Genomic DNA, 27,793 nt, shown 5'->3' on the forward strand with positions numbered 1-27,793 from the left:
GGATTAGCTTAACCACAAAAGTGAAAGATTTGGGGCTTCCCTGGTGGTGCAGTGGTTAAGAATCTGCCTGCCAATGCAGGGGACACAGGTTCGAGCCCTGGTCTGGGAAGATCCCACATGCCGTGGAGCAACTAAGCCCGTGAGCCACAACTACTGAGCCTGCGCGTCTGGAGCCTGTGCTCTGCAACGGGAGAAGCAACGACAGTGAGAGACCCATGCACAGTGATGAAGAGTGGCCCCTGCTTGCCGCAACTGGAGAAAGCCCACACACAGAAACGAAGACCCAACACAGCCAAAAATAAATTAATTAATTTTTTAAAAAAAGTGAAAGATTTGCAAAATGAAAACTACAAAATATTGCTAAAAGAAATAAAAGAAGACATAAATAAATGGAAATACATCCCAGGTTCATGGATTGAAAGACTTAATATTGTTAAAATGTCACTATTACCCAAAGTTATCCACAGATTCAATGTAATACTTATCAATATCCCAAAGATATTTTTGCAAAAATAGAAAAAAATCTAGCCTAAAATTCATATGGAATTTCAAGGGACCTCAGACAGCCCAGAAAAATCTTGAAAAAAACAAAACTGGAGGACTCACACTTCTTGGTTTCAAAACCTATTACAAAGCTATAGTAATCAAAACAATATAGTATTGGCATAAAGACAGACATATAGAGCAATGGAGTGGAATACAGAGACCAGAAATAAATACATATACAATCAAATGATTTTTGACAAGAATACCAAGACTATTTAATGGGTAAAGGGTTGTCTTTCCAACAAATGGTGCTGTTGAAAATGGATATACGCATACAAAAGAATGACATTTGATCCCTACCTAACACCATATACAGAATTGACTCAAAATAGATCAAGAACATAAATATAAGACCTAAAACAACAAAACTCTTAGAAGAAAACACAAGACAAAAGCTTCATGATATTTGATTCGGTAATGACTTCTTAGAGAACAACGAGTACTGACAATGATGTGGTGAAATTGGCACCCTTGTGCACTGTCAGTGGGAATTTAAAATGGTACAGCTACAATGGAAAAAAGTGTGGAGGTTCCTCAATAAATTAAAAGTAGAATTACCATATTACCTAGAAATTCCACTTCTGGGTATATACCAAAAACAAAGCAGGGTCTTGAAGAGATATTTGTACACTCACATTCCTAGAAGTATTATTCATATTATTTAAAACATGGATGTAACTCAAGTGCCCATCAAATGAGGAATGAATAAGCAAGATGTGGTATATACTTACAATGGAATATTTCATTGTTTTATTCTAAAAACTTCCTTTTTAGGAAGGAAATTCTGTAATATGCTACAACATAGGCAAACCTTGAATACATTATGTTAAGTGAAATAAACCAGTAACAAAAAGACAAAAACTGTATGAGTCCACTGATATGAGGCATTTACAGTAGTCAAAATCAAAAAGACAGAACATATAATGGTGGTTGCCAGAGGCTGGGGGAATGGAGAAGTTGAGTTGTTTAATAAGTATACAGTTTCAGATTTACAATGAAAAGAGTTATAAGGATGGATGGTGGAGATGGCTGCACAACAATGTGAATGTATTTAGTACCACTGAACTGAATGCTTACAAATTATTAATATGGTAAACTTTATGTTAGATATATACTTAACGCAATAAAAAAGAAAGGTTAAAAAAAAGAAAGGAAAAAAAAGAGACATCACTGAAAGCTAACATGAAACAAAGCTGTGTCTGGGTCCCACTCTGCATCCTGTCTGGGTTTGCTGGCATCACAGAAACCCATCTGGGTACTTGGCAAGTTTGAGAATAGGATGTGGGCACCTGTAGGAAAGTTCAATGTGTGCGTGACAAATGCTTCCCTGCCACTTGGAAGGGCACCACACATTGGGTATAATGAATTAAATGGTGCCCCCACTGAATATGTCCATGTTCTAATCCCTGGAACCTGTTAGTGTGACATTATTTTGGAAAAGGGTCTTCGCATATGTAATTATATCAAAAACTAATTTGCAATCATTCTAGATTATCCAGGTGGGCCCTAAATCTAATGACAAGTGTCCTTATAATAAGAGGAGAAGACACAGACGGAAAGGAGGAGAAAGACCATGTGAAAATGGAGGCAGAGATTGGAGTGAGCAGCCACAAGCCAAGGAATGCCAACAGCCATTCACTGAAGTTGGAAATTGCAAGGAAAGGAATCTTTTCTAGAGTCTCCAGAGAGATCGTGGCCCTGCAAACACCTTGATTTTGGACTTCTGGCCTCCAAAACTGTGAGAAAATAAATTTCTGCTCTTTTAAGCCAAAAAAGAAAGAAAGAATGGCTGATACCTTCCCAATCTGGGGAGAGAAGATTTGGACATATAAGTTCATGAAGCTAATAGGTCAACACCAAATATCAACCCAAAATGATCTTCTCAAAGACACACTATTCAAAAACTGTGTAAAATCAAAGACAAAGAGAGAATTTTTAAAACTGTCAAGAGAAAAACAAACCCTCACATAATAAAGGAACCCCCATTAAGGCTATCAGTGTATACTCAGTGGAAACCTTTCAAGCGAGGAGAGAGTGGGATGAAAAATTCAAAGCGCAGAAAGAGAAACACTGCCAAAGAAGTTTATCCAGCAAAGCTATCTTTCAGAAACGAAGAAGAGATGTTTGTTCTCAAACAAAAGCTGAGGGAGCTATTCTACCCTAGACATGCCTCACAAAAAATGCTGATAGGATTTCTTCAAGCTGAAAGGAAATGACGGTAATTACTAACATGAGAACATATGAAAATATAAAACATTCTGGTAAAGGTATGTATATAGACAAATTCAGAATACTGTAATACTGTAATACAGTGTTGTGTTAATCACTTTACTATAAAGGTTAAAGGACAAAATTATTAAAAATGACAATAATAATAATTTGTAAAAATATACAATATACAAAGAGGTAAATTTTGACATCAAAAACATAAAATGTGGGGTGGGGGAGTAAAAGGGTAGCATTTTGGTATGCAATTGAAGTTAAGTTGTCATCAACTTAAAATAAAATGTTACATCTATGTTTTATGTAAGGTTCATGGTAACCACATAGCAAAAACCTACAATAGATACATAACAGTTAAAGAGAGAAGAATCAAAGCTAACATTACAGAAAATCATCAATTCACAAAGAAAGCAAGAGAGGAAGAAAGAACAATGGAACTACAAAAGAGTCAGAAAAATATTAATAAGATGGCATTAGTAAGCCCTTACCCATCAACAGTTATTTTAAATATAAATGGATTAAATTCTCCAGTCAAAAGGCAGAGGAGCTGGATTTTTTTTAAAAAAGATCCAACTAAATGCTCCCTACAGAAAACTCACTTCAGATTCAAAGACACATACAGACTGAAAGTGAAGGGAAAAAAAAATATTTCCTGAAAATGCAAACAACATGAGACCATGGATAGCTATACTTATATCAGACAAATGACTTTACTTATTTTTTTTAACATTTTTATTGGAGTATAATTGCTTTATAATGATGTGGTAGTTTCTGCTGTATAACAAAGTGAATCAGCTATACATATACATACATCCGCATATCTCCTCCCTCTTGCATCTCCCTCCCACCCTCCCTATCCCACCCCTCTAGATGGACACAAAGCACTGAACTGATCTCTCTGTGCTATGTGCCTTCTTCCCACTAGCTATCTATTTTACATTTGGTAGTGTATATATGTCCATGCCACTCTCTCACTTCTTCCCAGCTTACCCTTCCCCCTCCCCATGTCCTCAAGTCCATTCTCTATGTCTGCATCTTTGACAAAGAGACTTTAACTCAAACACTGTAACAAGAGACAAAGAAGATCATTACATAATGATAAAGGGGTTGATTCACCAAGAGAATATAACAATCGTAAATTCATATGCACCCAACATTGGAGCACCCAAATATATTAACAGTGAAGAAGGCAGAAATAGACAACAATACAATAATAGTAGAAGACTTTACTATCCCACTTTTAACAATGAACAGACCATATAGACAGAAAATCAATAAGGAAACACTGGACTCAAACTATACTTTAGGCCAAATGGACCTAACAGACATATGCAGAATATTCCATCCAAGAGCAGTGGAATATATATTCTTCTCCAGTGCACATGGAACATTCTCCAGGATAGATCATATGCTAGCTCACAAAACAATTCTCAGCAAGTTTAAGAAGACTGAATTGATACCAAACAACTTTTCCAACCATGATGGTATGAAACTAGAAATCAATTAACAGGAGAAAAATGGAAAAACTCAGAAATATGTGGAAATTAAACAGCACACTCTTCAACAACCAGTGGGTCAAAGAAGAAATCAAAACAGAAATAAAATATCTTAAAACAAATGAAAATGGAAACACAACACACTAAAACTTATGGGAAGCAGCAAAAGCAGTTCTAACAGAAGTTTGTAACAATATATGACTATGTTAAGAAAAAATAAATATCTCAAATAAACAACCTAACTTCACACATCAAAAAATTTAAAGAAAAGAACAAACTACATCAAAATTTAGCAGAGGAAAGGAAACAACAAAAATCAGAGCAGAATCAAATGAAATAGAGACCAGAAAAACAATAGAAAAAAATTGAACAGCACATTAAAAGGATCATACACCATGATCAAGTGGAATTTATCCCTGTGCTGCAAGGATGGTTCAACATATGCAAATCAATAAATGTGATACACCACACTAATAAAATGAAAGATAAAAATAATATAATCATCGCAATAGATGGGGAAAGAACATTTGATGAAACAAAATATCCTTTCATGATTAAAAAAAAAACTCTTCACAAATTGAGTATAGAATACAGGTCATATTCAACAATCCTACAGCTAAAATCACACTCAAGAGTGAAAGGGTGAAAGCTTTTCCTCTAAGATCAGAAACAAGAAAACAAGACAAGGGTACCCAGAGTGGCACCACACATATTCAACATGATACCAGAAGTCCCAACCAGAGAAGTCAGGCAAAAATAAGGAATAAAAGGCATGAAAATCAGAAAGAAAGGAGTAAAACTGTTTGCCGATTTATGGTCTCATAGATAGAAAATCCTGAAGACTCCATCAAAAACTGTTAGCACTAATTTTTAAAATTCAGTAAAGTTCCAGGATACAAAAATCAACATCCAGATATCAATTGTATTTCTATACACTAGCAACCAAATATCTGAAAAAGAAATAAAGAAAACAATCTTATTTATAATAGCATCCAAAATAATTAAATACTTAGGAACAAATTTAACCAAGGAGGCAAAAGATCTGTACACTGCAACTATACGACTTTGATGAAAGAATTTGACAGACACAAATAAATGGAAAGATACCCCATGTTCATGGATCAGAAGAATTAACATTGTTAAAATATCCACATTACCCAAGGCCATCTACAGATTCAATGTCATTCATATCAAAATTCCAATGGCATTTTTCACAGAAATAGAAAAAACAATCCTAAAATTCAAATGGAACCACAAAGACCACGAAAAACCAAAGCAATCTTGACAAAGAATAAACAAAGCTGGAGTTACCACACTTCCTGTTTTCAAACCTTATTACAAAGTTATAGTAATCAAAAGAGTATGGCATAAAAACAGACACATAAAACAATGGAACAGAGTAGACAGCCCGGAAATAAACCCACACATATACAGTCAATTATTATTTGACAAGGGAGCCAAGCATACTCACTGGGGAAAGGATAGTCTCTTCAAATAATGGTGTTAGGAAAACTGGATATCACATGTAGAAGATGAAGCTGGACTCTTAACTTACACCATTCACAAAAATTAACTCAAAATAGATTAAAGACATAAACATAAGACCTGAAACTGTAAAACTCCTAGAAGAGAACATAGGGTAGAAGCTCCTTGACATTTGTCTTAGTGATATGACATCAAAAGCACAAACAACAAAAACAAAAATTAAAAAATGGGACTACATCAAACTAAAAACCTTCTGTACAGCAAAGAAACAATTCACAAAATGAAAAGGCAACATATGGAATGAGAGTAATATTTGTAAACAGACTAATAAGGGGTTAATATCCAAAATACATAAGAAATTCATTTAACTCAACAGCAAAAAACCAAGCAATTCAATTAAAAAATGGACAGAAGATCTAAATAGACAGTTTTCCGAAGAACGCATATAAATGACCAACAGGTGTATGAAAAGATGCTCAACATCAATAATCATTAATGAAACACAAATCAAAACCACAATAAGATATCACTTCAAACCTATTAGAATGGTTATCATAAAAAAGACAAAAGATAAAAGTGGAGGGAAAGGAATGCTTGTACACTGTTGGTGGGAATGTAAATTGGTACAGCCATTATGCAAAACAGTATGCTCAAAAAATTAAAAAGAGAACTACCATATGATCCAGCAATCCCACTTCTGGATATATAGCCAAAGGAAATGGAATAAAATTACTATCTCAAAGAAATATCTGCACTCCCATATTCACTGAAGCATTATTCACAATAGCCAAGATATGGAAACAACCTTAGTGTCCATCAACAGAAGAATGGTTAAAGAAGATGTGACAAATATATCTATATATATAGATATACACACAATGGAATATTATTTAGCCAAGAAAAAGAATGAAATCTTGCCTTTTGAGCAACATGGATTGACCATGAGGGCATTATGCCAAGTGAAATAAATCAGAAAGACAAATACTGTGTGCTATCACTTATACATGGAATGTAAAAAAGCTGAAACTCACAGAAACAGAGTAGGATGGTAGTTGCCAAGGTCTAGGAATTGGGGGAAATGGGGAGATGTTGATCAAATGGTGGAAACTTCCAGTTATAAGATGAATAAGTTCTGGTCATCTAACGTACAGCATGGTGACTACAGTTAACTATACTGTATCATATACTTCAAAGTTGCTAAGAGAGTAGATCTTAAATGGCTTAACCACACACACACAAAGGTAACTGTGTGAAGGAATGGAAAAGTTAACTAACCATACTGTGGTAATCATTTTGCAATTATGTATGTGTAGCAAATCATCACATTGTATACCTTAAACTCACTCAATGTTATATGTTAATTATTTCTCAATGAAGATGGAAAACAAAACAAAACTGCAGTCCACCATTGTTCGCTTAGTTGATCAGACTGGCATCCCAACACAGTCTATTGGAGGAAGCCTCTCCTCACTCACTTTTGGGAGAAACCTCTGCCTTGTATGTTAACTAGTTATTCTAGTCAGTCCTAGGGTCACCAGCCTAAAAAGCACGTATGTTGATCTCAGACAAAAAGAGACTGATGAGATGAATCTGTCCTGGCTAAGGTGCCAACTAGTGAATTATAGCCTTTTCAGACCTATACTATAGCACCTTTAAGTTACAGAAGGAGCTGAGAAGGACCTTAAGGACTACTCCTTCAAGATCCTATAACAATTTAAGTTGGAATACAGCATATGGTAGACACAGCACAAAGTGGCAGCAGCCAAAGTGCAAATGCACCAAGAACTAACAGTGCCGTCTTAGGCAGAACTTGCTGTGTGGTAAAATCAGTTAGAAAGCCAAGAGCAGCCCAGAGGTGACCCGTCCATTGAACACTTGATTCATTCTGCTCACTGTGCCAACTGTTCTAAAATTATGTCCAGGATTTAATTTACGGAGGTGACCAAGTGATGATACAGAGAGGCCAATGCCTCTGAAACTCATTAGTTACATTTCCTGAAAGAAGAGGACATGCAACACCACACAGGGCTAGTGGGTAAGTACCAGGTTTGGTCAGGAGGCAGAAGCAGGAACAAGGAGAAAGCCTATGCCAGAGAGTTTATTGGAATTTTGACAGAAAATGTAAGGGAGGGCAGAGTAAACAATTTAGGATTGCTTAGTTTGAATAATTCTAGTGGGTTTTAGGCTATAGGTGTGGTCCCTAGTTGCCTGGTACCTGACCCTGGGACATTTTAGGTCAGGGGAAACATTGGCTTAGTGTGTAATTTAGATAAATGGGGTAATTGGGGCTCTAGACCCCAGACTGGCTGGTTGATTTGCATATGAAAGACAAGCTCCCAGAGAGCCCTTTGCTAGCCCAGTGTGGGGCAGTCTCTCCCTGGCAACACAGCTTTTTAAGATGTCAAAACATCACAAAATACAGAAAATGAAAACTTGATTAATACACTGCTGCTGCTCTACATGGCCGTTTGTCCACCAGGCTCACTCATCTCAAGACCCATATGCCAGGACCACACAAATGCTGAAGGAGTGTGAACCTGCCTAGGTACAGACACCCTGAACCCATCTGCACGAAGAGGGGCCAGAAATCATCAACATTTATGGGGATTCTTTGGCCCTAGAGAATGGACCAACTCTAAAAATAGAGTTACCATGTGATCTTGCAATCCCACTCCTGGGCATATATCCAGAGAAAAGTCTCATTTGAAAAGATACATGCACTCCAATGTTCATAGTAGCACTATTAACAATACCAAGACATGGAAACAACGTAAGTGTCCATCAACAGATGAATGGATAAAGAAGATGTGCTATTTATATGCAATGGAATATTACTCAGTCATAAAGAGAGAATGAAATAATGCCATTTGCAGCAACATGGATGGACCGAGAGATTATCATACTAAGTGAAGTAAGTCAAACAGAGAAAGATAAATATCATTTGATATCACTTATATGTGGAATCTAAAAAAAAAGATACAAATGAAATTATTTATGAAACAGAAATAGATCCACAAACATAGAAAACAAACTTATGGAACCAAAAGGGAAAGGAGGGGAGGGATAAATTAGGAGTTCAGAATTAACATATACACACTACCATATATATAATAGATAATCAACAAGGACCTACCATATAGCACAGGGAACTATACTCAATATTTTGTAATAACCTGTAAGGGAAAAGAATCTGAAAAGAATCACTTTGCTGTACACCTGAAACTAACACAACATTGTAAATCAACTATACTTCAATAAAAAAAAATATAATGCTTCCTTTGGAATTTTCCTGAAGGTCAATGACCAGTGGGTATCTTTACTGTGCATTGGCAGGAGGTTATCTTAACCCATGAAATGATTATTTTGCTATCGATGAATAGAAAATTTAGTCCATACATAACAATTTTTTAAAAAGAGACAATTTATTTTTTAAATATTTATTTATTTATTTGTTTGTTTGTTTGGCTGTGCCAGGTCTTAGTTGCTGCGTGCAGGAGCTTCGTTGCAGCATGCAGGATCTTTAGTTGTGGCATGCAGGAATATTTAGTTTCAGCATGTGGGATCTAGTTCCTTGACCAGAGATCAAACCTGGGCCCCCTGCATTGGGAGCATAGAGTCTTAACCACTGGACCACCAGGGAAGTCCCAAGACAATTTATTTAAGAAACTGACAATTCGTCCTTATCGTTTTGAGTGCAATTTGAATCCATCCTCACTTCTAAATTCCACTGCCACTTACTTATTGTGAGTCACTTCACCAACCAGAACAATTACTGCGATCCCCAATTCCACTCTTTCAATCTTGCAGTAGTGCCTCTGCTCAGCTTCTAAAACTGCCATTTTCTTGTTTAAAACCTTGCCTGGGAAACTGTCCAGCTACAGACTGTAATGGTGACCACCTGAATCTGAATCTCTTCAACCTTCCAAACCAGAAGATCAACAATGACAAGTAAAACAACACAAATAAAGAACACTAATAAAATTACTATTGGCCATGCTTTAGATATACTAGGGTACAGAGAATACCACGAACTTCTAATTATTTACAAGTAGAGAAATGAAAAGCAAATTTCAAGAGGCTCTCATTGAGACAGGCCTGGGACCTGGGACCTTTTGCTGCAGTGCTGCAATGCTTGCACCTGGACAAACCTCTCCTCAAGCAAAAAAATGCAAAGAAACTATAAGGGGCTAAAAATAACTGCATGCATGCGCAGTTGGGACAAATTACGGACAAAAGATACAAAAAGAACAAAAAACCTCCCTACTGTCACTTCTGAAGACCTAGGAGCAAAAAACAGGGTGTCTGGAGCAAAAGCAGGGTACTGGGCACGCCCCCTGCACTCAACACCACCAGAGGGGTGGACAAAACACTTAAGCTACCCCTCTGGCCTGACCCCTGGACACCCCCTACGCTCACCCCATATAAAGAACCAGCTCACTTCCCCCCCACCAAGGGAGCAAGTGAGCAAGGGAACCTGTAACTTGTTCTGGCTCCCCACTGCTGCAGCAAGGGCCCCAATAAAGCCTTGCCTGAATTTCTTGTCTGGCCGCTAGTCAATTTCTATTTATTGAGGAAGGCCAAGAACCCTGGTCGGTATCATCATGGCTGGTAAAAGTCTACAGGCATGAAGAATGAGGGAAGGCGAACTTAAGAGATTATGTGAAAAAGAAGAGTGGAACAGAAGGTGCAGATAAAGATAGACAAAAATCACTTCCAGAAAGTGAAATTACAAGAGTAAGTGTCAAAATGTTAAACACAAGTTGAAGAATTGTCAATTTCTGGCATCAGCTATAAGAATTGGGCTTGAAAGTAAGCAGAACTGTAGGTATTAGCCTTTGGGAAGCATTGCTTCTGGGGGGAGAATCTGCCAAATGGAGAAGTGGTGGCAGTGAAAAGAAAGAAGGAAGAAAAAGGAAGCAGTAAAAGTTAAGGATCCTACAGAAACCAAAGACAAACATGTCACACCACCTCTCCTCTCTTCCTGCCACCATCCCAACCATTACCAACATAATCAAAAATTTTAAATGCATTTTAAAATACTGGTAAAAGAGGGCACTCTTACGCCAGGAAAATTATCAACAAAAGGCCTAAGATTGAAAAAAAATTAACTCAATTCAACATAAAGTACTACAAAAAGTAAATAGAAAATTCAAATTAAAATATTTCCTGTGATAGATATTCTTTCCAAAAATTAGTAAGGGAGCAGAAGAATACTGTAACAAACTTCTAAATTGAATTAAATATTCATAAACAAGCAATTAGTTTTAAAACAATAAGTTTTTTAACATTGAATGCATGCATTGAATCAGCAATTTTAAAAACTAATGACAAAAAAGGACAAAACACACAAAAAATTCAATGAAAGTCAATCAAGTTCAGAAAAGGAATTGAAGAAAAAGACAAAGTCCACCAGGGAAGGAAGAACAAATTAGAGGGTGCCCAAGAGAGTACAGATTGGAATAAAATTTTAATAAGGGACTTTGAGGAAAGGCAGGAAGACAACCAAGAGAATACATCTGAGATTTTTTTAAAAAAGTAAAAATGTTTAAGGAGAAAGTGGACGAAATGCCAGGCAGGCAAGAAAAAAAAATCTGATCTTTATATAATTAGAGTTACTAGAAATGAAAAAGAAACACAACAGAAATAAATATTGATATTTAAATCTGTAAGGCAAGAAAACTATCTGGAAATAAAAGATAACTTAAATTGACATGTTGAGAGGGCCTACCTTGTACCCGGGAAAATGATTCAAAAACAAATCACTTTGAGAAACATGTTAGTAAAACGACTCTAAGGAAAAAAATCATCAGGTTCTCTAAACAAAATAATCAAATTACCTATAATGAGAAGAATATTAGTCTAGCACCAGCCTCTCAAGAGCAAAATACAATGCAAAGCAACAGTGGAACAGCATTTTCAAAATATTCCATAGAACAAAAGTTACCCAAGGTTTTTATATTCAGCCAAGCTGCCTTTAACGTATCAAGTCTATAAGTAAACAGTTTCGACTGTGCAAGAACCCAGGGACTATTGTGCAGGTGAGTCATTCATGAGGAATCTACTATAGGATGAGCTCATGTAAACAGCACACACTGAGGAAACCTTGGTAAATGATTGCTGGTGATTATTTAATATATTTAATTGTAAATCAAATACTAACACAAGAGTAGGGTAATGGGTGAGAGAATAGTGTTTATTGTTACATGTTCCGAGTATGTGGAAAGAATTCCATTAAAAATGGGAGGAGAAGAGAGGGAGAAGAGTGAAATTTGAAAAAGGTAACTGACTGTTGTATATATGAGTGTCAGTGAGTACCATTTAAAACTGACAGGCTAGATAGCAAAAGATTTTTTAAGAAAAAGGAAAATTAAGGGCACTGTAACAGGTATACATATAAAGAGTACTTAGAACAAAACAGAATCTAAAAACCTAATAAAATAATAAAAGAAAATTTTGTTATATTTATTGTAAATAAAACATATCAATTATAGCATAAAATAATATGTCAGAATTGAAACAAAATGTACTTGTAACATTAAAAGTACATGGGCAAGGAAAAAAAAAAAGAATGCACCAACTTGATCGACCAGGGTCAAGGCACAAATACCAAGGCCCACAGCCCCTGAATGCCCTACTCAAAATTCTCATAGAGTCTCCCATACACGTACACACTGATGCCTGAATATTCTTACTTCATACACACACACACACACACACACACACACACACACACACACACACACCAGTGATAAATACTGATGAATGCTTAATAAAATGCTTTCCAAGGGTAGGTAGGAAAGCTTTGATTTACGGAGCTTCACAACTTACCTGGTGTAACTATTCTCAGCATGACTAATTTCAACCTGACGTCACAGAGCTGGGAAGAGATATGCACCATTGACTATACCAAGCTAGTACGAGCCAGTTCCAGTGCACCACATCCCCTTTCACGTGAATATGTGTACACAGTCTGACTGCACCCTGAGTAACACCCTGAACTCTCATCCCAAACATACAAACAAAACCACACTACGTATCTCCAGAACATATCTCAGAACATACAATCTTTCATATACACTAAACACACCCATACAACTGCTACCTGAAACCTGAATGTACATACAAAACACCTCTCACTACCTGATTTTTACACAAAACCACTCACCTTGAATGTGCTCAAATACCAACATATGCAACCAACACACTACCTGTATATTCACAACAAATAACCTGTAGACACATAGGCTCTCAAAAAACACCAAGTATATAGTTGTTTCATGAACCACCAAAAAAATACCCACACACAATCCCACAGTCCCAAAATACATATACTCCACAATTCCTGAACACACAACCTACACAGCCTCTCTGTTTCCAAATACATACACTGAACCTCTCCCATATCTCAGAATACACACCCCGTAAGCCCCATGAACCTAAAGACACACACACAGGCACAAAACAACCAAACTTACCAAATATATAGAGGACCATCCCACGAACATTGAAAATACACATATAAGCAACTCCACCAAGTTCTTCAACCAGTACATTCCAGAAGTGACACAAAGAGGATCCCTGAATACTTTAATACACACACAAAGCCCTTATGCACACTCTCATAAACTAACCATGAACATACACCCCTCATGCTCAGATACATACAAGACACAAAAACACCAACAATCCCTCAACTGTAGCTACTATACACGCATGACCCCCACACACTCATGGACACACACACCAGCAAATATTCCCAATCTCTAAATATATATATCCCCCCAAACACTATACATCATCCTTACATTTCCAGAATCCAACATTACCACCACAATCCCCAAACATTTCCAAACACAAAAATCTCAGCATTCCGGGAAACCACTGTGACCATTTCTGACAACCTCAAATCCTATGAATTCACCCATGCCCTGATGGATATACACACAAACCAGTACACACTCCTAAGACACATGGACACATCTCCAGCATATCATATATAAATACACATAAAACCCCTTCCAAGTCCCAAATTACACATCTTAAACCTCCATACCCCTAAATACTTACTTAGAACCATATCATATACTTCCAGTACAAATAAATTCTCCCATTCTCCTGTATACACATAACTCCATTACTATATCAACACAAAAATACTCACTTCCAGACACAAATAACCCCCAATGAAAAATGTAAACACATACTCTAGAAAATATTCATCTAATCTGCTACGCTCCTTGAATACACACACAAACTCAACATACATGTTTATCACCACAAGCCCCAAATATACCCCCAATTACTCAGCATACTACAAATATGGAAATATACCAACCTATAACCAAAAATAAACATAAGGCTTCACACTATCTGCATATACATAATCCCACACTCCCAAATACTCACACTGAAATAACACCACCTGCTTCCAGAATACAGATTCATATAAACCCCACACCACATAACACATTCATATGCACATATACATTATACCACCAGTCCCATAAAATAGTCTTACACCTGCCCTCACACACACCAAAATAAACAATTCCTGAAAACCACCAAAACAAACGCACATAATACAGCATGCCCTGAATATACAAATGATCCCTCTACATTTCAAAAATAGGCAAAACACATGACCCTACACCAAAAATAATAAACACAAGTACTTTTTCCAACTTTTCCACTATGTACATGCAGCTAACCCTTCAAAACCCACCATCAGACACGCATTTCTAACATGCTGGGAGAAAACACACAAATAAACGCACATTCCCAAAGTCTTACACTACAAATACATAACCCAAACAACTTGAGTACATCTGAATTACATCTCAAACCCTCTACATAAACTCAAATACATCCACTCTCACAACAACACACTCATGTCTTCCACTTAACCCCAAATATCCACACAGACATCACCAACCCACAAATGCAAATACACTACTCAGATTCTCACCAACTCCATAAATACACAAATAAACCTCACGCCAGGAATTCATGGAAACACATTCCCAATAGACTCCCAAATAATGATATACATAAAACCACCCACTGCCCATGAGGTCCTACAATCCCTGGAAGATCTACAAATACGTATATACAACATGACACTTCCAGATACACATAAACACCCACAACTCCCCAATTGCCAAGAACAAGGATGTAACTTCTTAATATCCTTAAATACAGACACTGAACTCCAACAAGCCACAAACGCACATATATGTAATTCACACTACAAACACACCCACACAGTACTTTCACAACCTCAGAATACAAACATAAACTACCTTAAGCCCCATACGCACCTGCAGTGGTGTGTCATCAAGCAAAGCCTTAATAACCTGAATCAGCACTCCCTAAAGAAGTGTGGAGATATATACCATATAATTAATTTTAAAGATATAATGGATGTGTGCACATAATTTACAAATAACTTAAAATGTACACTATTCTTCACTGTAAATTCTATATACCGAATTGATTCTTACCTAATGCTTTCGTTGATTTTTGCTGAACTCTTGCATCACCAGCCAAACTATGCTTGCAATTCCGGCATGATTTGAGAGTATCAGACTACGAATAAATGCTTATTGTTAGATTCAGCAAACTTACTCCTCTCATTGACAAAAGAGTACAGTTTGAACATAAGTGTTGATTGATATTTTTATGTTAAAAAGTTACTAGTGAAGCTGTGAGGATGTTCGCTATATCTTCACTCATATTCCAGTGACCTGAGCTACACCTTTGGAACCAGATGAGGGTTTTCAACTCACAAGAACTCCCTCTAGCTTTTGTACTCTTCAGAACGCGCAGACTAGAATGGCACCTGTTTAATAGCTCGCACGCACTATTTACCCCCCACTGTAGGCGCCGCAATCACTGAACCCTTCATGCAGCCGGCTCCCCAGTGGAGCCAATAAACCTGGGGTAAACGCCTCAAGAGAATCGAGCTCTATGGGGGCATGAATCCACATTGTGGGGAGTCTCCTTACACGGACAAGGGCACAAACAACCCACAGGGTGAACAACAGCGCAGAGCGGTGACACCTGAGGGGTGAAAAGTCCCCATACCCCTTACCTCAGGGTTCCTAGAATTGAATCTCGAGGCGGCCATGACAGGCCCCACCCCCGCCGGACGGCCTTTGGGGCCCCACCCTCCGCGCTCGCGCATACGTTTCTGTCTTCCGGAGCCGACTGCCCCCAACAGACGCCGGGAGCTGTTGGAGGACAGCGGTCCGCGTGCCCGAGAGCCCCGCCCCAGTGGGCGTGCGCAGGCGTGCAGGCGAGGGGCGCGCGGGCATCTGTTCCAGGAGGTCTCTAGAGGAGAGAAAGGCAGGGTCGGGCACGCTACGGAGCATCTCTGGCGACGCTCCTTGCCAGGAACCTTCGTGATGGTCTCTTCTTAAAACCAGCTCTTGTGAGATGTGCACTCGTGATTTTTCTATTGCACACGTGAAACCCATGCACTTAGCTACAAAGAGTTCTGGAGAGCTCTGCTCTAAGCACAGTAGCCTCAAATTGGGGCAAGTGCTTTCATGCCCTTTGGACTGCAGTTCCTTGGTTCTTGTTTATGCCTTTCAAAAAACAGTAGGTCCTTTTTCCTAGCAAGCCTGAAGTTTCCGTTAAAGAACAATTCTAGCAAAGAATTCAGACCTGGGAAACACTCTTAAGATACTGTCTCCTGACTCCATTCCTAGAGTTTTTCCAAACGCATTTACTCTACTAGAATATTTTTTCTCAGTGTATTTAATACATGGAGGTTTTTCAATAAATGTTGATTCACAGGTGTTTCCTTTGTATGGTTTTTTTTTTCTTTTAATAACTTTGAGAGAGAGTGGACAATCTGGGCCAATTTCAACACAGCAGGTAGTATGGGAACAATTTTACTTTCCCTCCCTCCTTTTTTGTAATATCTTGCAGACTTTCAGTTGGCATTAAAAACAACAACAACAACAAAAATAGTAGCGGGATCAGCTTACTGACCTGACTTTGTAATACTTCCCAAAGAAACTTCAATCATCAGATCCTCTTTCTGGTCAACTGCAAGATTAGAGCATTTCTCACTCAACAGGATGCCTCTGAAGACCCCTCACGTCTAACAGCACTAAGCGCCTCCAAGTGCACAGACTTGAAAACTCCACAAGACACAAACATGGTATCTCTTCGTTTCTTTAACGTTTCATGATTGAGTGGAAGATGAACTGTCTTCTGAGGCTTGTGATGCATGTCCAGAGTTGTTTTTTCTCAGTAGTCAATGCCTGCCCCCAGCCTCTGTGCAGGAATAGTCAGAGATCATGATCCAAAGGACTTTTAGATACTCCCTGCTGTGACTGGTCTTCCTAAATTACATTTGGGCTAATTTGATTATCTCTGTCTCTGGGGTGTAGGATTTTGAAGTATTACAAAAGTGATTGCAGAATTGGGACTGGCTAATTTTTGCACAGTGCAATTTTTGTATCAGTGGCCTTGAGAAGAGTCCTTCAAATACTGTATCAGAATTATGAGTGAGAATCTTGTAAATAATTGGTTCAATGACTGAACAAGGCGAGGAAGCAACAAGGAAGCCTGCCTTTCTCGAGTGCCTGGGTACAATATTTTGCCTCACCATCCCTCTAGTGTGAAGTTATTGGTTGACAATCATTTAAGTTTTCCTTCATTATAAAAGCTCCAGTACTGACCGATATTCCCAAATTGTTTATTTTTTTCAGTCCCCAACAGGAGTTTCTTTAGATATAAAGTTCACCATGATATTGCTTGAAATATTCTCACCTTATCTTCTCATCTTCTTTTGAGTCAATTTTTCCTGACAAGGGGCAAGGAACTTCTTAAACACCAACAGGAGTCTTTTTCACACTGTGGAACAGTCCTTCTAAACCTCTGTTTCCTTCCCCAACACCCCACAATCAGTAGGAGTTGTACTGCTGCTACAGCAGTGAGTGAATCTCGTCTCCCAAGAGATTTGGTTGCCATCCTCTGAGGTTTTCAGCCTTCATCTCCCTTGAGAAGTTTCCTAACAGTCCTCTCTTCTCACAACACAAAACGCAAATACTCTTTCATATCATTTTGATAGTGGTAAACTGACTGACATGGATTCTCAATATGAAAAAAATAATCAAACAAGTTTTTTAAAAGGAATGCTACCATCATTCCCGTGCAGATGGGGCCATATGCAATGATGAGGCTTAGATTCTAAAGAGCAAGGGTATGAAATGCAGACAGGAAATTAACAAACTTGTAAGCAGGGCTTGCAGGCTAGGATTTAGATGGAAGTGGGCTTGTCTGAATGGGGATTGGACACTGGTGGATAAACTCTTGGCATTGTGTCAAGGTGCACATCCATCTCATGGGTAGTGGACTTTTAACACCTAGAAAAACCAGGGCTCTAGGATGTTTAGTCCCTTTAACATAAGGAAAGAGAAGAAGATTTTCTGCCTTCTTGTTCCTTACTTCTGTCCTTACCCCTACTAAGCCAAGATGTTCAGTGCTATATGATGGCTCTTCCAAATCCATTTCATCCAAAGAAACTGCAGATTTTGTGTATGTTTACAGTTGTGTTTTCTGTTGGAGCCAAGGTGCACACTTGAGTCTCATCACTCCAAGTTCTCTTTCTCATAAGGATGAGTAACTGATAATAGCTTAGTATGTTCTGATTTTTTGGTAGTGTTGCCAGATAAAATACAGATTTCGAGTTAAATGTAAATTTCAGATAAACAGGGAAAGAATTTGCAGTAAAACTATGTCCAAAATGTTGCATGGGACAAAGTTGTACTAAAAATGAATTCATTGTTTATGTGAAATTCAAAAGTCAAATTCAGTTAGGCATTTGTTACTTTTCTTTACTAGATCGAGCCACCCTATTCTTTCAGGTGCTTTGAAATTTAAGAGACTAGAAAGTCTTGATCTAGGAATCTAGTGCAGAAACAGAGGAGCCACGATACCCGTACAAAGACAATCATTGGAAATATCCTCAGATATATTGGAACATATATGAATTTTCATCTAGAAAAAAAATGAAGGCATTTTAAAAACTGAAAACAGATTACCTTCGTTTTTAGTTGCATGACGTATCTCTGGGAAGATTTTTGTGAAAGAGATAACACTGGTTTCCTCTGGGAAAGAGGATTGGGTTGACAGGGGAAAGAGGTGGGAGGAGGACTCGCCACTGCATATTCCATTTTGCACAATTTAATTTTGAACCATGAGAAGGTGTTGCTCGCTGAAAATATTATACTAAAATCATTTAAAAGGTAAAAAACTAAATCTTTTACAACCATGGAATACTATGAGAAAGACATTTAGTGAATTCTGGTCTTGGACATGGGGGCTGCATGACGGTTTTTTGATGGACGGGGGCTTTCCAGCACAAAGGATCATTAGTAAGGCTGGTCCTGCTGGATGTTGGTTGGAGCACAAGGACCACTCCCTTAGGAGTGATGTACATACAGCAGTCAGAGACACTGGATCTGCTGAGACAATCCTAATTTCAAATACTCAGTTCCATGTGGCCATAAATACCCAAGTGTTTATCAGACTAACAGTTCTGAATTTTGTTCAGAAAGTCTAGTCTCTGTTGAAGTAAGTCAAGAGCCAGGTAGGAAGCAGAGTGTGTTGAGGGACACAAAACTAGGTTGATGGAAAAAGAAGTGAAAGGAAGGGACCGTCAAGTCCAACCTCGGTGCCGTGAATCAAAAAAACAGTCTATAAACTGCGTGAAGAGGCACATGCCAATTGTGTTGCCACTGTGTGAGGTGGAAGGAACTTCCGGTTCTTGCCTACCTGCCAGAGCCCTCGTGGAATGTCTCCCCACCCCCACCCTACCCAGACCCACGTGCCCTCTGCCCCTCCCCCACTGCAGAATGTTTCAGCCACATTCTACTATTATGATTCAAACCTGCCCCTCCTTCAGTTGGATCCTGAGCGTCTGTTGAAGCAGGTCACTCTCTGGGTCCTGGTCTTGACTTTTCTCATTGAGGCTACCAGGCAGCAGTAGTCCGTGCCCAAGCCTGCAGGATGGCTTCAGAAGGAGGTAAGCCTATAGGCTGGGGGTGTGTTCTCACAGACCCTGCCATCCCTCACATCCTTTGGGTTCACACGTGACATTTCACGGTGGGCACACAGTTGGACTGAAGTAGAGGGAGAAGAGAGCACTGGACACACGAGGACATTTCACCTGGGGAGACTGGGGAGCCTGAAGAAACCTGAGACTGCACTGGGGAGGAGGGGTCATTGGAGGCGGATCAAGAGGAATTGCCCTGGCTATGGAGAAAGGATGGCAGCAGGCAGGTTGATTCTTTCTAGAAGGGAGACAAGCCACTTTGAAACGTGTGTGTAAGGATGTGTGTGATGTCCTGGTGGTGACACAAGGAGGGTCATGAGGAAAGCCTAGACGTGTCTTGTGTTCCTGAGGCACCTGAAGCTTGCCTCACCATATCTTTCTAAGGGATTTGAACAAGAGCATACTGTATCTAAGGGGGCCGTGGGGAGAGATGGTCTTGGTGAGAAAACTATTCAGTGGGGCTGTGTGTGGCCACACCTGCAGTGAAGTGTCCTCTCCGAGAACTAGGCAGGAGGTTACTCTAACTGCCGCAGCCCACACCTCGTCCACTCCTCCCAGCCCAGAGCTCACTTCTCAGTTCAGGCAACTGTTGCTTTGGATTCAACAGGGGATGGGCAACCGTGTAACTTCAGCCAAGAGAGGGCTCAGGTTCCTGAGTTGCTCTGAATTGTTCTTCCTTTTGTGGAATCGCAGTACTTCAGACCTACTTCATCTCGTCCAGTATCTCATGGTGGACCCTCAGGCTGCCTTGAGAGGAAGAGTTTGTTCATATTTCCTGTCACTCCTTCATGGACAGGGGACAGATGTGGAGTGGGGTTGTTTCGGGTGGAATGTCTGTGAAGGCTGCTTCCTCTTTTAAAGGGGGAAGGAGTGTAGCCCAGGGGCAGGAAGACGATCTTCTGTGTTATTATTAAACGTCCTATGACACCTGTTCTGGTTAATTAGGTGCACCGTGGTGTGTACCTTGTTCTCCTGAACAGGGATGTGATCCAGACAACTTGATCGCCATGGCAACTGGCTTCTGCCTGCTTCTCAGATTGTCTTTCCGTTATTGGGAGCTGGAGGGGGAAGGACCACAGGCGGGCTGTACTCCCATGACCAATGTAACATAATTCCCTGGCCCTTGTCTAATCCTCTGCAGCCATCACTGGCTGTGAAATGACAGAATCTAAGGGACACGTGCCTACTTCTCACACACCACTCCCCCCACCCCCGCCTCCTAGGAACAGAACTCCTGAGTGATGACAGTGACTCTGGGCACTGGGGAGGGGGTGGCAGGACCTGGCCCATGTTACGTGTCTGCTGTGGGTTGTTCTGAGATGCAGGTGCATTCTGGGCCAGTGTTATGGGTTTGTATCAAGATTCCATTAGAGAGATATTCTCCCGCATTTTGTTTTGTTTTGTGAGGCTAGGAAAGAAAGAGGGGATTTATACTGAGCATCAGGAAAAGGAGGACTGAGGAGGAGGTGGGGCCCTAATATTTTACACAATACCTGTCCACAAAGGGCCTTTGGGTGTCTAGAACTTACCGTGGAGAAGGTCCCTACCTGCTAGTACGCCGGCTGAGGGGCATTTCTCACAGAGCGGATGTCCACACAGTTCCAGATCTTGGGAGACAGCCTGTGAGGCTTAGGTGTCAGGGGGTGCCTTAGGGAGGCTCTCCAAGTCAGTGCTTGCTGAGGCGATTTCTTCTCGGCAGACAGGGGTCAGGGACCTTGGTGGATGGGCGCGGGGTCACCAGTGGAATAATTCTCAACTGGAGGTCAGGGCATGAAAATCACTTGAAGACATTTGCACGCTGCACAGTTTCCCTTGTCCAAGTGTCCCTCACCTGTGGAGATTTACACTCTGATGCCACAGAAAGCCTCAGGCCCACTTGCCCATTCTCCTCCTCCATTCACTCCTTTCCTTTGCCTCAACAGCATGTCCAGTGCTGGGAACGGATGTGACCATGAACCCCGGTGCCTCCTTGTCTACTTTCATGGCAGTGCCCTTCCCTCCACCCATTCCTGGCGCCCAGCACCGGCCACCCTGGCAGCAGCACCTGCCACGTCCCATCACCCCAGCATTCCCTCCTGGAAGCAGCCTGCTGCTGCCAGCTTTCCCCAGGACGCCTTTGGTGGTTAATGGTGGCCGTGGCCCCAGTGCCCCTGGGGCTTGCAACCTCACTGTCCAAGTCAGGTCACAAGGGAGGACAGTGGAGTCCCCCCAGACTCAGACCTTTGTCGTTACTCAGGCCCCCCTCAACTGGAGCGCTCCAGGGGCCCTCAGCAGGAGTGCTGCATGTTCTGCACCCGTATTCATAGCAACCCCTGTGATGGGGACCGTTGTGACTGCTCCAGCTGTTGGAGTTAGTCAGGCTGGCAAGGGAGGCTGGACCCCAGGCTTTCCTCCTCAAGCTCCACCACCAGCTGCCCAGCTGGCCCCTATCATTCGCCCAGTGAACTCTGGGCCATGGCCACGTGGCACTTCCAGGGAGGGCCACCTGGCCACCAACCAGTCCAACGCCTCGCAGGATGGCTCCTCTAACACCCAGAGAGAGTACAGTAACTTCCGACGTTGGCAGCGCTTCAAGCCCCTGGCCCGGAGACACTTTCGCCTGAGTCCTGATGCAGAAGCTTTTTCCTGCTTTCTCATGTGAGTGAACGCTCAGGGGGTCCTGAGCTTATGGGAGCTTTTAGATAAAGAGGAACTGGGGATGGACTCGCACGTTAGGTTTCTAGGGATACTGGAAGGAAGGTGTGAGGGCAATGTCCATGCTATGAGAAGGCACATTGTCGGTCACATGGGTGGGCCTGCCAGTCCGTGACATCAGGACTGAAATGTGCCCTATCTCAACGGGCCCCACCACCCTGTGAGTCTGGCCAGCTTGCTCTTCCATGATTCTCATGGTAATATGGACTGAAGACTTGCAGTCAGAGAGGGTCGTGGTGTAAGGTGAGGAGCCAAGGAGTGGATGCCGCACTCTCCTGTGGTGCCGTGTCCTTCATACAGGACTTGAGTGTACATGGCCAGGGGAGGTCACTTCAGAGGAGGGGGAGGAGCGCGGGGCCCAGGAGAGCGCTTTATGCATGCCTCCACTTCGTTGTGGAGAATTCCACTAGGAACAGGGTGATGGTAGAGCTCTCCTAAGGGCGTGGGCTCTCTCCCACTAGAGTTGTGAGCCTGGCAGGCATTTCCATCCTAAACCTCCGGTCCCTCGTAAAAAGGGGACAATTACACTTCACTCAGAGGACTGTGCAGAAGACGCCTTGGGCTAATCTATGAAGTGTTAGCAGATTGCTTGGCACATGCCACGCCTCATTGATGATAGTGATTTTTATGATGAAAATGCAGCCTTGAGGAGGAAAAGAGCTCCCCAAGGCACAATGTCCCAGCTCTAGCCTGGGAGTGGATGGTCATCCTTGAGTGAGTGTGAGGCGGTGACAGCAGTGGCCGGGAAGGCTTGTCTTTGCCCTCCCAGACACCCGCCTCTCACCCTCCTGTTGCTCAGTCATGCTGTGTTGAGTGATGTGTGGTCCACATTGGCGGGTGGGGTCAGGCAGGTGGAGGCTGGGCTGGGCCCGGAGACTGACCCCGAGGGCTTACAGCCCAGTGCTTCGATCCCTGGTCCGCCTGAAGCCCACCATGACGCAGGAGGAGGGACTGTGGAGGGCCGTGCAGGAATGGCGGTGCAGAAGCAACCTTGACCGGATGATCTACTATGAGAGGGCAGAAAAGTGAGTCAGCGTCCTGGGCCCAGGGGCTGCGTGGAGGGTGAGGCGAGTGGGTGAGGGCAGGGTCTGGCCGTGGGGGTGCTCATCAGAGAGGACAGAGGAGAAGGGCTGTCACCCAGCACAGGGTCCCCGCAGCCCAGGGGCCCTACTGTCCCCCAGAAACCCATCCCTCACCTTGAGAGTTTGAGACTTCTGTCCTTCCTCCACCAGGAGCTCTGCCTTCCCCTGATTTTGACCTACCCTTGCCTTGACATGAAGGTCTCAGGACGGGGCAGGGTGAAGCTGTGAGTCCAGTAGGGGTCCAACTCCGGCCATATGGGCTGGGCCGGGGAAAGAGCTCCACCCGCCAGCCTGCTGCTTCCTTAGTGGTGGGTGGCTGGCGGCCACTAACATAAACTTGGGACCCCCTCTCCTTACAAACAGTTGCCTGAGTGGGTACCCTGGCTTCCCTCAAGAGGCTGGGGAAGCCAGCTGCCATCAGCCCAGGGGTCTCCGGCCCTTCCAGTGTTTGCTCCATGGTAATCCCCTTGGTTTAAGAAACAAAACCAAACAAACGAGCGCCTCTCAGAGGAAGGGAAGGCCTCTCCTCTAAGCTCAGCATCCACATCGTCCAGCCTCTCCTGGGCCCTGTCTCCAGGTCTATCTTCCAGGACTCTCAGTCCTAGCCCAGGGTCCTGGATTCGGTCAGGGACCCCTGTGGGGAACACATGCCTGTTCCAGCCTCTGGCTGTCAGCCCTTCATGTGGTTCTGGATGGGGACGGGGGCATGAGGAGGGTGCCCCCTGGGTCAGCCATGTGTCCCGTTGACCTGGTTCAATTCAGCGACCTGGGTCTATGCTGTTGAATGCCCTCCAGTGCTGGTGAGGCAGGAAGGGTCCCAGATCTTGTTATCACTTCCAGGAGCAGCTCTCTGCTGTGGACAGCACCTCACAGGGCCTTGACGGCCCCAAGGCACATCCTCTCCCAATGCCTAATTCTTGGCTGCCTTTGTTGGGCTCCAGAACCCAGGCCTTTTTCTCAGGGTGGCCTGTGCCTCCGTCACCCCCCAGGTTCATGGAATTTGCGGCCGAGGAGGAGATGCACATTCAGCATTTGCAGTGGATGCAGTGCGCGCAGGACCTGCCTCCTTCAGCCCCACCGAAGCTGGATCCTCGGGGGCCCCCAGCCCCGAAAGTGGGCCTTCAGCCAGGCACCCAGGTTCCCACTGGAGTTGAAGGCACAGGTAACAGGGGCCTAGGGTTGGCCACCGTCCCCATGTGGATCCTTTTCCTTCAAGACAGGGGCATTGGTCTTTCAACCAAAACAGCCACCGAGGCGGGGGGTGGGGGGGTGGGGTCTCAGCTGCCCCTTGTCACTACGGGGTATTGACTTGGTCAGTTTTGTAACTCCTCTCACACCTCTCTGTCAAAGGACCCCACACGAAGTCTGCCTAAGAAGTGGGCTTGATGGGGAGACCCCTAGAAAATTGGAGGTTCCCCACTTCCTTACTTGTGACTCTCTTAGATGACGCCCTTACCTCCCCTCTCCAACTGTGCATGAGGCTTCAGATGGTCCTGACCACTCCCACACCCACATCAATGTCCCCCAGACAATGCCCTCACCAATGTGCGCTCGGTGGTCAGGAGGTGGACCGGGAGTCCCTCACCTTCCTTCCCTTCCTCCTGCTCTGCCTCAGCCTGTGCTCCCAGGATGTCCGGCCCCAGGGTCCAGCCCTCGCACCCGAAGCCACACAGATCCCAGTGGCCCCCGGAGCCCAAGGCACCCAAGGAGATTCCCCCTGAGACTGTGAGGGAGTATGTGGACAGGATGGAGGCGCTGCTGGGGCACGTCCACTCAGCCACAGGCAAGTCACCTGCAGAATGTGGAAAGGACGGAAATGAGCTGAAGCAGGAAGAGGACGCCACCTACTTGGACCCGTGTCTTTTGAGCTACATTGACGAGCTGCGTTCCCGGGAACACTCTGTCACCAAGGTAGGCTGGGCCTGGAGCCTGGGATCTACAAGATGCCAGGGCATGGAACTCTCAGCACCCAAGATCTGGGTTCTGCTCAGGCCGATGGGACTTAAGCTCAGCTCCTTGTTCCTGAGCCTGGTGTTAGGGGAGGTTTACGCAGATATATGTGTGTATATGTTTGTGTCTGTGTGTATGCCTTTGTGTGTCTGTGTATGTGCATCTGTATATGTGCTCTTTTGTGTGTGACTGTGTATGTACATGTTTGTGTGTGCTGACCATCCCCGCCTTGTGGAGGAGAGTGGGGGTGGGTCTCTGCTTTTCACTTTCCCTCCTGGTCTTCTTGTGTCACAGGCCACTCCTGGCCAAGGATGCTCACAGCCTCTTCTTTCTGTCCGAGGTGGAGGCAGTCATTCATCCTCGATTCCCGGCAGAATTGTTTTCCCCAGACCCACAGCTGGATGTCTTGGCCCTTGCTGAGGAGCTGAAGCAGGAGGAAGGACTCACCCCTGAAGAAGTGAGCCAGGGGAGGGAGAGGGACACTTAGGGAGCCAGGGGACTCCAGGGGAGGGGGGACCCCAGGTGATCCAGGGGACAAGGGAAACCAGGTGGCCCAGGGGAGCCAGAGGAGGGAGGGATCGCAGGTAGAACAGGGGAGACAAGGGACACCCAGGAAGACCAGGGCACGACGGACCCCAGTGAGCAGGGGAGAGGTAGGGCCCCAGAGCAGGAGGCCCACATGGCTCTGTCCATCCCTTCCCTGCCTCGGAGGCCTGGCATGGGGAAGGGCCCTCTCTGGGGTGGGTGCAGCGCAGGGTGATAGGAAGGAGAGGATGGGGAGCCGGGAGCGGAGGGAAGGACACACAGCTGGGAATAAGGTGCAGCAGGATGGCAGGAATGCCACCGTGTCTGGATTTGGAGTCTAGTCCTGGGGTCACCTGTCCCTTCCTCCCCCCCAGGGCCATTATCCCACTGCCCAGTGCTCCTCCTCTCACACGTGTGCGTGGAGCCATCACTGTCCTCCTCCCTCCTACCAGCTGGTGCAGAAACAACTCCTGGCCTTGAAAGAGGAGGAAGGTGGGCCGGCAGCCCCGAGCCACAGTGCACCCGGAATGGGCTCAAGTCCATCTGAGTCCCACGCCGGCCAAGGTGCCCAGAGGCACGACCAAGACCGCCATCGAGGGGTCAGTGATGAAGCCTGCCCACCAGAGATTGATGTTGAGGCTCTTCATAGGCCCATCCGAACAGACACTGGCCCGTTCGTGCTCAGAGTCTTTGGTCCCTGTCGAGGACGTCAGGAGGTCTCTCCATTCCGGGCCGGACGGCCCTCCCCTCCCCAGGGTCAAAGGCGCACTGGCCCTCTACTGGGACCCAGGGATGCGTCTGTTCTCAGAGAGGCGTCTCCTGTTCGGGAGGCCCGAGGGCCCAGGGACGCGTCCAATGAGGACGAGGAGGCGCTCCCCAGCCTGGCCTCCCTCTTGGCCTCTCCGCAGAGCCTGCCGCCTTGCGGGCTGTTCCAGAGTCCTGCCCCTGCCTCACGCCTGGCCTCCCCTGGAGGTTGGGGGGCCCAGAGTGCTCCCCAGGCCCCCTCCCCTCAGAGAAGAGGCCTCAGCCCAGCTCCACCAGCCGCTCCCAAGTCGAGGAAGCGGGCTCTGTGTGTGCGCCCAGCCGCTGCTGAGAAGCTGCCCTTCCCCGGGGCTGGCCACGGGGTCTCTGGGAGGCCAGCCTTGGCTCTGGGGCTGGCTCGCCCCTCACAGCCGAGAAAGAGAAAGCGTGACCCGTTTGTCACAGGGAAGAGGAGGAAGAAGAGGAAGCACTGCAGCCAGTAGGGAACAGCCGGGCCGGCCCTCCAGGGCGAGCCCCCCAGGGCGGCCCCCAGGGGAGCCTAGGGGCTCCTCCTCACCCCAGAGCTGATCCTGGAGGATGTGGGGGGAAGGGAGGGAGGGCAGGACCAGCAGGGCGGGGAGGGGGAGTGAGATTGTGGGGGGTTAGGGAGGTGGGGGAGGTGGGTGTGGGCAGGACCTTTGGAGTGATGTATGAAAATTGTGAATAAAGATAGTTTTGGTGGGAAATGCTCTCAGGCCACTGTCATCTTCTTCGTGTGGAGCTGCTCCACAGCGTGCGATCCTGAGAGGAAGGAAGGGTGAGGGAGGTCACAGGAGCTATGGATCTACAGGTGGCCAAACCTTTCCTCCACATAGACAAGGACTCCTCAGGCTGCCCCTGGGAACGCATAGCTCTCACTTTCCCCAGGGACCCCCTCATCATCCCCTTCTCTAAAGCCTGCTTGGCTAGGGGCCTTCTGGGGC

General features: G+C 44.0%; 2 protein-coding genes across 13 annotated transcripts in view; one reads left to right on the forward strand and one right to left on the reverse strand.

The window, feature by feature from the left end:
• LOC309653649 (V-type proton ATPase subunit B-like) overlaps positions 1–27,793 on the reverse strand; it is a 248,640-nt gene that overhangs the window by 83,209 nt on the left and 137,638 nt on the right. For 2 of the 12 annotated variants that reach the window (XR_014259321.1, XR_014259323.1), the window contains exon 2: positions 15,068–15,118. The exons of 5 other annotated variants lie outside the window; for them this stretch is intronic. Coding sequence is in view for 3 of the 7 variants with exons in the window: in XM_082478515.1 (XP_082334641.1) it covers positions 1,714–1,835; positions 12,579–12,627; positions 15,068–15,118 (222 nt within the window). In the remaining 4 variants the exon portion in view is untranslated. Of the gene's footprint in view, positions 1–1,405; positions 1,836–12,578; positions 12,628–15,067; positions 15,119–15,250; positions 15,336–21,566; positions 21,650–27,793 lie in introns of those variants that run through there. 5 more of the 12 variants (XM_082478515.1, XR_014259320.1, XM_082478513.1 and 2 more) reach the window with 5 other exon arrangements.
• LOC309653644 (NUT family member 2G-like) lies at positions 21,746–27,595 on the forward strand (the record flags this gene model as incomplete). The annotated part of the gene is made up of 6 exons (XM_082478511.1): positions 21,746–22,455; positions 23,409–23,537; positions 24,584–24,716; positions 25,119–25,505; positions 25,885–26,001; positions 26,522–27,595. Coding segments are annotated over 6 exons (2,268 nt in total), but the record flags the coding sequence as incomplete, so codon positions are not given.

The sequence above is a fragment of the Balaenoptera physalus genome (genome assembly GCF_965194825.1).
Source record: "Balaenoptera physalus genome assembly, contig: HAP1_SCAFFOLD_752, whole genome shotgun sequence".
Lineage (NCBI taxonomy): Eukaryota > Metazoa > Chordata > Mammalia > Artiodactyla > Balaenopteridae > Balaenoptera > Balaenoptera physalus.